This window comes from Oncorhynchus mykiss, chromosome 5 (genome assembly GCF_057628025.1).
Source record: "Oncorhynchus mykiss isolate SJ-2025 chromosome 5, ASM5762802v1, whole genome shotgun sequence".
NCBI lineage: Eukaryota > Metazoa > Chordata > Actinopteri > Salmoniformes > Salmonidae > Oncorhynchus > Oncorhynchus mykiss.
The window spans coordinates 87,501,038-87,514,906 of NC_143026.1; the positions used below are offsets into that span (position 1 = coordinate 87,501,038).

At 42.7% G+C, this 13,869-nt stretch overlaps 1 protein-coding gene across 2 annotated transcripts in view; it reads right to left on the bottom strand.

The window, feature by feature from the left end:
• Positions 1 to 13,869, bottom strand: part of raver2 (ribonucleoprotein, PTB-binding 2) — a 137,322-nt gene that overhangs the window by 40,126 nt on the left and 83,327 nt on the right. For both annotated transcript variants that reach the window (XM_036978624.2, XM_036978623.2), the window contains exons 5-6: positions 2,615 to 2,735; positions 1,777 to 1,862 (exon numbers count right to left, since the gene is read on the bottom strand). In XM_036978624.2, coding sequence (XP_036834519.2) covers positions 1,777 to 1,862; positions 2,615 to 2,735 — 207 coding nt within the window. The remainder of the gene's footprint in view (positions 1 to 1,776; positions 1,863 to 2,614; positions 2,736 to 13,869) is intronic.

Here is a 13,869-nt window from a genome sequence, read left to right on the forward strand (position 1 = left end):
ACACACATTTAGAACACGCTGTAACAGTACACACATTTAGAACACGCTGTAACAGTACACACATTTAGAACATGCTGTAACATTTAGAACATGCTGTGGCAGTACAAACATTTAGAACATGCTGTAATAGTACACAGATTGTAACATTGTAACAGTACACAGATTTAGAACACGCTGTAACAGTACACACATTTAGAAGACGCTGTAACAGTACACACATTTAGAAGACGCTGTAACATTTAGAACATGCTGTAACAGTACACACATTTAGAAGACGCTGTAACATTTAGAACACGCTGTAACAATACACACATTTAGAAGACGCTGTAACATTTAGAACACGCTGTAACAGTACACACATTTAGAAGACGCTGTAACAGTACACACATTTAGAACACGCTGTAACAGTACACACATTTAGAACACGCTGTAACAGTACACACATTTAGAACATGCTGTAACATTTAGAACATGCTGTGGCAGTACAAACATTTAGAACATGCTGTAACAGTACACAGATTTAGAACACATTGTAACAGTACACACATTTAGAACACGCTGTAACAGTACACACATTTAGAACACATTGTAATAGTACACACATTTAGAACATGCTGTAACATTTAGAACACGCTGTAACAGTACACAGATTTAGAACACATTGTAATAGTACACACATTTAGAACACGCTGTAACAGTACACACATTTAGAAGACGCTGTAACAGTACACACATTTAGAAGACGCTGTAACATTTAGAACATGCTGTAACAGTACACGCATTTAGAACACGCTGTAACATTTAGAACACGCTGTAACAGTACACACATTTAGAAGACGCTGTAACAGTACACACATTTAGAACACGCTGTAACATTACACACACTTAGAAGACGCTGTAACATTTAGAACATGCTGTAACATTTAGAACATGCTGTAACAGTACACACATTTAGAAGACCTTGTAACAATACACACATTTAGAAGACGCTGTAACAGTACACACATTTAGAAGACGCTGTAACATTTAGAAGACGCTGTAACATTTAGAAGACGCTGTAACAGTACACACATTTAGAACACGCTGTAACAGTACACAGATTTAGAACACATTGTAATAGTACACACATTTAGAACACGCTGTAACAGTACACACATTTAGAAGACGCTGTAACATTTAGAACATGCTGTAACAGTACACACATTTAGAAGACGCTGTAACAATACACACATTTAGAAGACGCTGTAACAGTACACACATTTAGAAGACGCTGTAACATTTAGAAGACGCTGTAACAGTACACACATTTAGAACACGCTGTAATAGTACACACATTTAGAACACACTAACATTTAGAACACGCTGTAATAGTACACACATTTAGAACATGCTGTAACATTTAGAACATTCTGTAACAGTACACACATTTAGAACACGCTGTAATAGTACACACATTTAGAACACACTGTAACAGTACACACATTTAGACCACGCTGTAATAGTACACACATTTAGAACACGCTGTAACATTTAGAACACGCTGTAACATTTAGAACACGCTGTAACAGTACACACATTTAGAACACACTGTAACAGTACACACATTTAGACCACGCTGTAATAGTACACACATTTAGAACATGCTGCAACACACGTCATCAAACAGATACACACACACTCATCTCTCCATTCCCTGTGAACCAGTCCTGTACACACACACACATATGCACACACACTCCCACACACATACTCTCACACACTGCACAATATTCTTACCTGCTGTACCTTCCCCAGTTGGAACAGGGCTGCTGTGAGGGGGGGTCTGAGGAATGGAGACAGGCTAGGAGGCCGGCCAAACTTCCCTGGAGACAGAGAGAGAGGGAGGAAGCAGGCATGGTCAGTGTATTGTATAACAGGGGTATCAAACTTGACTGAGACACTCAAGTGACAAGGGAAAGGCATACTGTGGTGTCCTCACCGACCAACCAACCAAGGTGCATGAATGAATGAACGGAATGTGGGAAAAATATTCAGCCACTCTTAGGAGACAATGGAAGTAAGTTAGATAGATCGAAAATACCTCTTTACTATGTGTTGGCATTTCGACTTCCCCAGGCTGTATGCAACAGAGCATAGCACACAGCAGCCAGATAATAATCTCAGTAATAGCTCCAGACATCCACAACCTACTCATAATAAATGTATGCGTCAAAGCTAATGGTAGCTTCCTCCAGAATAGGTAGAAAGTTTAACATTTAATCAGGGGCTAATTTTAGACTTAGTCTAATTGTGTGTGCTCCTCTTTTAAGAGCCAGCCCTCAGCCTTCACTCCTGCCTGCCTGTTCTCCTCTGTTCTGATGTAGTCTGAGAGCAAGTTCATTATAATAAATGATTAAGCATTCATCAAAAAGCAACGTGCTTAGAATTGATAAGACAGGATACGCTAATCGAAAGCCATTTCTATCATTCTAGGGGCACAGAGAGGATGAGACAGATAAAAATGAAACAATCTAATCTGTACAACCCAATAAACTTTAGAAAGTAAGTTGTTTCTCTATTTAATTTACAGTAGTCCTGTAAATAAGGGAGTCCAGTCTGTGTGTGTGTGTCTGACCTCCTCGTTTGCCAGTGTGGTAAGGCCTCATGAGGACCTGTAGGGCTGCTGGGTTGGTCATGCTGTTCAGCAGCTGGGCCAAGTTGGGCTCCGGCAGTAAGCCCTTCTTATTACTCAACATCTGCAATACACACACACACAAACAAAAGGGAAAGATTAGCATAGCTTGCTATATACAGTATAGACATTACCAGTCAAAAGTTTTAGAACAAATCTAATCTAATTTTATTAGTCATATGCCCCGAAAACAACAGGTGTAGTAGACGTTACAATGAAATATATATTGTCACCTATTTTATATTTGAGATTCTTCAAGTAGCCACCATTTGCTAATGACAGCTTTGCACACTCTTGGCATTCTCTCAACAAGCTTCATGAGGTGGTCACCTGGAATGCATTTCAATTAACAAGTGTGCCTTCTTAAAAGTACATTTGTGGAATTTCTTTCTTTCTTAATGTGTTTACTGAGCCAATCAGTTGTGTTGTGACAAGGGAGGGTATACAGAAGATAGCCCTATTTGGTAAAAGACCAAGTCCATTTTATGGCAAAAAGAGCTCAAATAAGCAGAGAAACGACAATACATCATGACTTTAAGACATGAAGGTCAGTCAATCCGGATAATGTCAAGACTGTCAAGAGTTTCTTCAAGTACAGTCACAAAAACCATCAAGCTCTATGATTAAACTGCCTCTCATGAGGACCGCCACAGGAAAGGAAGACCCAGAGTTACATCTGCTGCAGAGGATAAGTTCATTATAGCTACCAGCCTCAGAAAATGCAGCCAAATAAATGCTTCACAGAGTTCAAGTAACAGACGCATCTCAACATCAACTGTTCAGAGGAGACTGTGTGAATCAGGCATTCATGGTTGAATTTCTGCAAAGAAACCACAACTAAAGTACACCAATCAGAATAAGAGACTTGCTTGGGTCAAGAAACACGAGCAATGGACATTAGACCGGTGGAAATTTGTCCTTTGCTCTGGCGTCCACATGTTTTATTTTTGGTTCAAACAGCCTTGTCTTTGTGAGACGCTGTGTGGGTGAACGGATGATCTCTGCATGTGTATTTCCCACTGTAAAGCATGGAGGAGGAGGTGTTATGGTCACGTTGGTATAAATGGATCGGGAGATAGGCGCAGGAATGCGTAATAGGGATTTTTATTTGCCCAAATTACAGCGTGCCATGTAAAGGCACGGGAATGAAGACCAAACAAACATGTCTACAAAACAGGGTTGAAACTCAAACAAAAGAGCGAGGAGTACCTCGAATAAATACACAAGCGCACAATAATACCACACGGGATGAGACCCGTAGTCATCTGCACAATACAAGCGACATGAAAGCCAAAACTACACAGTACAGGTACTCACACGATAATCGACATCCCAATGGAAACCAAAGCGTTTATACAATTACAATAACTGAAATGGGGACCAGGTGTGCGTAATGGCACAGCTCCAGTGGGATCCATGACAATTATGGTGTGGGGGTGCTTTGCTGGTTACACTGTCTGTGATTTATTTAGAATTCAAGGCACACTTAACCAGCATGGCTACCACGGCAACCTCCAGGCTGTGTAAGGGTTATTTGACCAAGAAGGAGAGTGATGGAGTGCTGCATCAGATGACCTGGCCTCCACAATCCCCAAACCTCAACAAAATTGAGATGGTTTGGGATGAATTGGACCGCAGAGTGAAGGAAAAGCAGCCAACAAGTGCTCAGCATATGTGGGAACTCCTTGAAGACTGTTGGAAAAGGATTCCTCATGAAGCTGTTTGAGAGAATGACAAGAGTGTGCAAAGCTGTGATGAAGGCAAAAAGTGGCTACTTTGAAGAATCTGAAATACAAAATATATTTTGATTTGTTCAACACTTTTTTGGTTACTACATGATTCCATGTGTGTTATTTCATAGTTTTGATGTCGTCACTATTATTCTACAATGTAAATAGTAAAAAATAAAATAAAAACCTTGAATGAGTAGGTGTTCTAAAACTTTTGACCGGTAGTGTATATACACTGAGTGACACTGAGTGTCTTTGAAATTGATGCATGTTTCATTTCTATTTTTGCTCAGTGTGTAAGTGCTATCACCAGCAAGGTTGAGCTTCTCATCACAGAGCCACATACACAGGCTCACAGAGTAGACATTCACAATAGCAATAAACAGATTATATTTCCCCTAGCCTTGAGCCATGTTCAGCTGAGTGAGTAGTGTGTATTACTGCCTCTGTTTGAGAGTGTGTGTGTGTGTTTTAGCCTGTCAGTGAGAGTGTAAATTATAGAGTCTGTTATTTGGGTATTGAGCGAGGTACAGTGTGATCTGTCACTGATCGCATCTTGCATAGAGAGGAGTGGAATTCTCTCTCTCTTTCTATATACAAATTATATATTTCTCTCTCTCTCATTCTCACTCTATATTTATCTCTCTCCCTCTCTCTTTATATTTTTCTCTCTCCCTCTCTATTTCTCTCTGTCTCATTCTCTCTCTATATTTATATTTCTGTCTCCCTCTCTCCCCCCCTCTATATTTCTCGCTCTCTTTTCCTCTTTCTCTCTCCCTCTCTATATGCAGACGTGCTCAAAATTGTTGGTACCCTTACAGCTCATTGAAATAATGCTTCATTCCTCCTGAAAAGTGATGAAATTAAAAGCTATTTTTATAATGTATACTTGCATGCATTTGGTACAGTGGGGCAAAAAAGTATTTAGTCAGCCACCAATTGTGCAAGTTCTCCCACTTAAAAAGATGAGAGGCCTGTAATTTTCATCATAGGTACACTTCAACTATGACAGACAATATTAGGGAAAAAAATCCAGAAAATCACATTGTAGGATTTTTAATGAATTTATTTGCAAATTATGGTGGAAATTATGGAATAAGTATTTGGTCACCTACAAACAAGCAAGATTCAAACAAGCTCTCACAGACCTGTAACTTCTTCTTTAAGAGGCTCCTCTGTCCTGCACTCGTTACCTGTATTAATGGCACCTGTTTGAACTTGTTATCAGTATAAAAGACACCTGTCCACAACTTCAAACAGTCACACTCCAAACTCCACTATGGCCAAGACCAAAGAGCTGTCAAAGAACACCAGAAACAACATTTTAGACCTGCACCAGGCTGAGAAGATTGAATCTGCAATAGGTAAGCAGCTTGGTTTTAAGAAATCAACTGTGGGGGCAATTATTAGGAAATGGAAGACATACAAGACCACTGATAATCTCCCTCGATCTGGGGCTCCACGCAAGATCTCACCCTGTGGGGTCAAAATGATCACAAGAACGGTGAGCAAAAATCCCAGAACCACACAGGGGGACCTAGTGAATGACCTGCAGAGAGCTGGGACCAAAGTAACAAAGCCTACCATCAGTAACACACTACGCCACCAGGGACTCAAATCCTGCACAGCCAGACGTGTCCCCCTGCTTAAGCCAGTACATGTCCAGGCCCGTCTGAAGTTTGCTAGAGAGCATTTGGATGATCCAGAAGAAGATTGGGAGAATGTCATATGGTCAGATGAAACCAAAATAGAACTTCTGGTAAAAAACTCTACTTGTCGTGTTTGGAGAACAAAGAATGCTGAGTTGCATCCAAAGAACACCATACCTACTGTGAAGCATGGGGGTGGAAACATCATGCTTTGAGGCTGTTTTTCTACAAAGGGACCAGGACGACTGATCCGTGTAAAGGAAAGAATAAATGGGGCCATGTATCGTGAGATTTTGAGTGAAAACCTCCTTCCATCAGCAAGGGCATTGAAGATGAAACCCAAACACACCGCCCGGGCAAAGAATGAGTGGCTTCATAAGAAGCATTTCAAGGTCCTGGAGTGGCCTGGCTAGTCTCCAGATCTCAACCCCATAGAAAATCTTTGGAGGGAGTTGAAAGTCTGTGTTGCCCAGCAACAGCCCCAAAACATCACTGCTCTAGAGGAGATCTGCATGGAGGAATGGGACAAAATACCAGCAACAGTGTGTGAAAACCTTGTGAAGACTTACAGAAAACGTTTGACCTCTGTCATTGCCAACAAAGGGTATATAACAAAGTATTGAGATAAACTTTTGTTATTGACCAAATACTTATTTTCCACCATAATTTGCAAATAAATTCATTAAAAATCCTACAATGTGATTTTCTGGATTTTTTTTTCTAATGTTGTCTGTCATAGTTGAAGTGTACCTATGATGAAAATTACAGGCCACTCATCTTTTTAAGTGGGAGAACTTGCACAATTGGTGGCTGACTAAATACTTTTTTGCCCCACTGTATGTCATAGAATAAAGCAAAGAAGCTGTGAAAAGAGAGGAATTATTGCTTATTCTACAAAGATATTCTAAAATGGCCTGGACACATTTGTTGGTACCCCTTCGAAAATATATAATAAATAATTGGATTATAGTGATATTTCAAACTAATTTGTTTCTTTAATTGGTATCACACGTCTCCAATCTTGTAATCAGTCATTCCACCTATTTAAATGGAGAAAAGTAGTCACTGTGCTGTTTGGTGTCATTGTGTGCACCCCACTGAACATGGACCAGAGTCAAGTAGTCACTGGGCTGTTTGGTGTCATTGTGTGCACCCCACTGAACATGGACCAGAGTCAAGTAGTCACTGGGCTGTTTGGTATCATGGTGTGCACCACACTGAACATGGACCAGAGTAAAGTAGTCACTGTGCTGTTTGGTATCATTGTGGTCACCACACTGAACATGGACCAGAGTAAAGTAGTCACTGTGCTGTTTGGTGTCATTGTGGTCACCACACTGAACATGGACCAGAGTAAAGTAGTCACTGTGCTGTTTGGTGTCATTGTGTGCACCCCACTGAACATGGACCAGAGTCAAGTAGTCACTGGGCTGTTTGGTGTCATTGTGTGCACCACACTGAACATGGACCAGAGTAAAGTAGTCACTGTGCTGTTTGGTATCATTGTGGTCACCATACTGAACATGGACCAGAGTAAAGTAGTCACTGTGCTGTTTGGTATCATTGTGGTCACCACACTGAACATGGACCAGAGTAAAGTAGTCACTGTGCTGTTTGGTATCATTGTGTGCACCATACTGAACACGGACCAGAGTAAAGTAGTCACTGTGCTGTTTGGTATCATTGTGTGCACCATACTGAACATGGACCAGAGTAAAGTAGTCACTGTGCTGTTTGGTATCATTGTGGTCACCACACTGAACATGGACCAGAGTAAAGTAGTCACTGTGCTGTTTGGTATCATTGTGTGCACCATACTGAACATGGACCAGAGTAAAGTAGTCACTGGGCTGTTTGGTATCATTGTGGTCACCACACTGAACATGGACCAGAGTAAAGTAGTCACTGTGCTGTTTGGTATCATTGTGTGCACCACACTGAACATGGACCAGAGAAAGCAAAGGAGAGAGATGTCTGAGGAGATCAGAAAGAAAATAATAGACAAGCATGGTAAAGGTAAAGGCTACAAGACCATCTCCAAGCAGCTTGATGTTCCTGTGACAACAGTTGCCCGTATCCTTCCCAGTCCACCAGATACTGCCAACCACGGCCCCAACGGCGCACTTCCAAAAGCCGCCCGACCGTATAGGCAGGATGGTTGTCGATGAGACGAGGGGGGGAGGAGCTTCAGGAGGGGACAAGGAACTGGAGCAGACTGGTTTGATCAATGATACATGGAAGGTGGGGTGAATTTTGAGAGAGTCAGGGAGTTTTAGATGAACAGCAGAGGGGTTTATGACACAATCAATCTCGAAGGGGCCAATGAATCGGGGAGCTGGTTTTTCGAAACCACTTTCAGAGGCAAGTCCTTCGAAGAAAGCCATGGAGTGTAAACTGGAGCTGCAGCATGATGACGGTTAGCCTTGGATTGGGTCCTGGCGGAGGCACGAAGAAGGGAAGCCCGGGCGCATGTGGTCCTGGACTGAGGGCACCGCTACTTCAACCTCTTGGGCAGGGAACAAGGGAAGTTGGCAACCCAGAGCACACTCAAAGGGAGACATACCTAATGAGGCATTGATGAGGGTGTTGTGGGCGTATTCCACCCAGGATAGCTGGGCACTCCAGGAGGAAGGGTTAGCTGAAGTAACACAGAGTATAGCAGTTTCCAACTCAAAAAAGCTCACGTTTGAGTTCCTTGCTCAGAACATGAGAACATATGAAAGTTGGTGGTTCCTTTTAACATGAGACTTCAATATTCCAAGGTAAGAGATTTTAGGTTGTAGTTAATATAATATTTATAGGACTATTTCTCTCTATACCATTTGTATTTCATATAACTTTGACTATTGGATGTTCTTATAGGCACTATAGTATTGCCAGTGTAACAGTATAGCTTCCGTCCCTCTCCCTGCCCCTACCTGGGCTCGAACTAGGAACACATCGACAACAGCCACACTCAAAGCAGCGTTACCAATTGCTCCACAAAAGCTTCGGCCCTTGCAGAGCAAGGGGAATAACTACTCCAAGTCTCAGAGCTAGTGATGTTTGAAACGCTATTAGCGCGCACGCCGCTAGCTAGCCATTTCACATCGGTTACACCAGCCATTAGGCTGATAGGCTTGAAGTCATAAACAGAGCTGTGCTTGCTGCTGGCAAAACGCACGAAAGTGCTGTTTGAATGAATGCTTACGAGCCTGCTGCTGCCTACCATCGGTCAGTCAGACTGCTCTATCAAATCATAGACTTAATTATAACATAATAAACACAGAAATATGAGCCTTTGGTCATTAATATGGTCAAATCCGGAAACTATCCTTTCAAAAACAAAACGTTTATTATTTCAGTGAAATACGGAACCATTTGGTATTTTATCTAACGTGTGGCATCCCTAAGTCTAAATATACTTGTTACATTGCACAACCTTCAATGTTATGTCATAATTACGTAAAATTCTGGCAAATTAGTACGCAATGAGCCAAGCTGCCCAAACTGTTGCATATTCCCTGACTCTGCGTGCAATGAACGCAAGAGAAATGACACAATTTCACCTGGTTAATATTGCCTGCTAACCTGAATTTCTTTTAGCTAAATATGCATGTTTAAAAATATATACTTCTGTGTATTGATTTTAAGAAAGGCATTGGTGTGTATGGTTAGGTACAGTCAACCAACGATTGTGCTTTTTTTGCAAATGCGCTTTTGTTAAATCATCCCCCAGCGTTGCATCGATTATATGCAACGCAGGACACACTAGATAAACGAGTAATATCAACCATGTGTAGTTAACTAGTGATTGATTGTTTTTTATAAGATAAGTTTAATGCTAGCTAACAACTTACCTTGGCTTCTACATTGCATTCGCGTAACAGGCAGGCTCCTCGGAGAGTGCATTGAGAGGCAGGTGGTTAGAGAGTTGGACTAGTTAACTGTAAGGTTGCAAGATTGGATCCCCCGAACTGACAAGGTGAAAATCTGTCGTTCTGCCCCTGAACAAGGCAGTTAACCCACCATTCCTAGTCTGTCACTGAAAATAAGAATGTGTTCTTAACCAACTTGCCTAGTTAAATAAAGGTATAAAAAAATTATAATAATCGGCGCCCAAAAATACAGATTTCCGATTGTTATGAAAACTTGAAATCGGCCCTAATTAATCGGCCATTCCGATTAATCGGTCGACCTCTAGACCAGGGGTGACTAGGTATGGGAAGAGGACAAAGCAGACCAGGTGTAGGTTTGGTGGAGGTTTTATTCCAGGCACAGACTGAGCAGGCTGATATAAATTCCCGAGTGTCTCTCTCCATGGTGGGCCACCAAAATCGCTGATGCAGGAAGTTGACTGTCTGGTTCATGCCAGGGTGACAGGTGAGGTGAGTAGAATGGGCCCATTGAAGAACATCAGAACGAACTGAATCTGGCACAAACAGAGCCTGACGAACACGAGATTAAATCTTCCAGGAGACAGCAGCAATGATGCAGGCTCTGAACTTTTGTTGTCTGCGGTGAACCGACGAGAGAGGGCATCAGGCTTGATATTCTTAGATCCGGGAGAGTGAGTGTGAAGTTGAATCTTCCAAAAAACAAAGCCCATCTGGCCTGCCGAGAGTTGAGACGTTTGGCAGTCTGGATATAGGCTAGATTTCTATGATCAGTCCACACAATGAAGGGAAGTACTGAACCCTCTAACCAGTGACGCCACTCCTCAAGAGCCAGCTTAACAGGCAAGAGCTCCCGGTTGCCTACTTCAAAATGTCTCTCTGCAGGTGAGAGCTTGCAGGACAAGAAGGCTCAAGGATGGAGCTTCTGATCCGCGGGAGAACGTTGAGACAGAACAGCACTTACCCCAGGTGTCGGAAGCATCCACCTCATGGACAAACTGGAGTTCTGGGTCTGTCTGGGTAAGGATTGGAGCAGAAGTGAAGCGGTGCTTGAGTTCCCGGAACGCTGCCTCTGCCTCAGGGGACCAGTAGAATGGAGTGGAGGTGAGAGGAGCTGCCAAACGACTGTAGTCACGGATGAATCGTTTATACAAATTGGCAAACCCCAGAAAATGCTGTAACTGTGTCACGTTCTGACCTCTATTTCCTTTGTTTTGTATGTAGTTAGTATGGTCAGGGCGTGAGTTGGGTGGGCAGTCTATGTTTGTTTTTTCTATGATTTGGGTATTTCTATGTTTCGGCCTAGTATGGTTCTCAATCAGAGGCAGGTGTCATTAGTTGTCTCTGATTGAGAATCATACTTAGGTAGCCTGGGTGTCACTGTGTTTGTTCCTGTCACTGTGTTTGTTGTCACAGGATAGGACTGTTTTGCGTTTTCACATTTCTTGTTTTTGTTAGTTTGTTCATGTGAAGTTATTTATTAAAAACATGAATCAAAACAACCACGCTGCGCTTTGGTCCGCCTCTCGTACAGACGAACGCCATTAAAAACTGCTTCAGATTCGCGGGTACAGGCCACTCTATGACTGACATTACCTTGGCTGGGTCCATTCATAGCTGTCCTTGAGCAATAATGTAACCCAAGAAGGACACAGCGGAAACATGAAACTCACATTTCTCAGCCTTGACAAATAGCTTATTCTCCAATAGCCTTCGGAGAACTTGGTGGACGTGTTGCTTGTGAGCCTCAATGTCCTTCGGGAAAAAAATAATGTCATCCACAGATAAAAACAAAACGCCCAATGACCTCCCTCAGGACATCATTCACCAGGCCCTAAAAACAGCCGGGGCGTTAGTGAGGCCAAAAGGCATAACGAGGTACTCAAAATGTCCAAGTGGTGTGTTGAATGCCGTTTTCCACTCGTCTCCCTCTCTGATGCGGACAAGGTGGTAGGCCCAGTTTAGTACATACTGTGGCAAAAAGCAGAACTGATCAGTGGCAAGGGATACTTATTCCTGACGGTAATACTATTCAACCCACGGAAGTCTATGTATGGCCTCAGTGACCCGTCCTTCTTGACAAAGACAAATCCAGCTCCCACTAGAGAGAAAGAAGGCCTGACATGTCCGACAGACAGGGAGTCCTGGATGTATTCCTCCATGGCTTCTTGCTTGGGGTGAGAGAGGTTATACAACCTGCTACTAGGGAGAGGAGCTCCAGGCTGAAGCTCGATAGCACAGTCGTAAGGCCGATGAGGCGGCAGAGATGGGGTGTGGTGCTTGCTGAATACAGGACCTAGACAATGATATTCTGGAGGAACAGAAGACAGGTCTGGGGGTTCTGGAATGGACTGGGGTGCAGACAAGGCAGGAGGAAGGGCAGAATGTAGACAATTAGAATGGCAAAATGTACTCCAAGTAACCCTTCCGGTAGACAAGTAAATCTGTGGGTTGTGTAGCTTTAACCATGGATGGCCCAGAACCAGAGGTGAGTGAGAAGAGTCGATGATATGGAAACTGATATTTTCCTGGTGATTACCAGAGGGACGCAGGATAACAGGAAGAGTTCTCTCCAAAACACGGAAGAGTAGTTTTCCATTGAGAGCGTTGGCTTCCAGAGGTGAATCAAGCAAAACAGTGTCCAGGCCCAACTGTTTAACAACGACTCGGTCCAGAAAACTCTCGTCGACGCCTGAATCGATGAGAGCAGGCAGAGGAAAAGCCTCACTCTGCCACACAAGGTTGGCCACGAGTAGGGGTCTGGGAGACGATGGGCAGGCGATTTGGCTCAACAGTATATCCCCTACTACTGCTGAGCCCACTCTTTTGCTGGACACAGGGTACAAGTGGAGACCAGGTGACCAACCTGGCCACAATACAGACAGCTCTTAGTACTAATACGCCGCTACCTTTCCTCTGGAGATAGACGAGTCCGGCCGAGCTGCATGGGTTCAGGAACCTGCCTGGTGATGTGATGCAGTCGGAGAAATTGAGCAAGGCACAGAAGCAGACATTATGGGACATGCAACTGTCATGACGTTGCCCTCTTTGGGTACAGCAAGCCCCATCCACCTCTCCCTGCCTCCTACAACTAGGCTGCTGTGGTCAGAGTGGTCATAAATTCCTGGAAGAGATTGTCTCCTCATGGCCACAGTATAGAGACAGAGTGAAGTTTCATAGAGAACAAAGGAATTTCTTCCACCTCACAGAACTTGAGGTCCGAACAACGTTTACGTTCCAGAGAAGGTATAAGATGAATGAGTAAGGATGATACTGTTTGTAAAATTGTGTAATGTGATTTTGGACTGTTTAATGAAGGAAACTCCAATTCCCTTTTGAGTTTAACTAAATCAGAGGACCGCCCATGAGCCCAGTTAGGGTCGGGCATCCTGGGACAGGCCCTTTTCTGCAATTCTCACTAGACCATGTTTTTCTCCATTACGAGAAGACAAAGGTTGCAGACCATTGATGAATGTTTTAACCATACCACGTGGTTAAACTCTTAGACTATCGATACCGACTGAATAAGATCAAGTCTTTGATATTAATTACCAATCTGCAGCTAGGAATTCGGTATCATTGAACGCGAAGAACGACAACCACAGAAACATCCATTCTACAACAACATGATATACTATATATATATATATATATATATATATATATATATATATATATATATATATATATATATATGAGAGAGAGAGGAGGACGGAAACTCTCCAACAGAAACTAACTTTTCAACAGCAATCAAGACGACACACTGAGCGTAAATATATATATTGATTGCAATTGTTCCCGAATGAGTGAGCGTTCATGTGCAAAGGATTAGCATTTCAATTGTTATAATTATCAACTCTGTAATGACTTCTCAGTCAACCCCCACTTCCTTTTTTGTCTAACAAGCCGCCATGCCAGTTTAGCCCACTAGGGCACATTCCCCT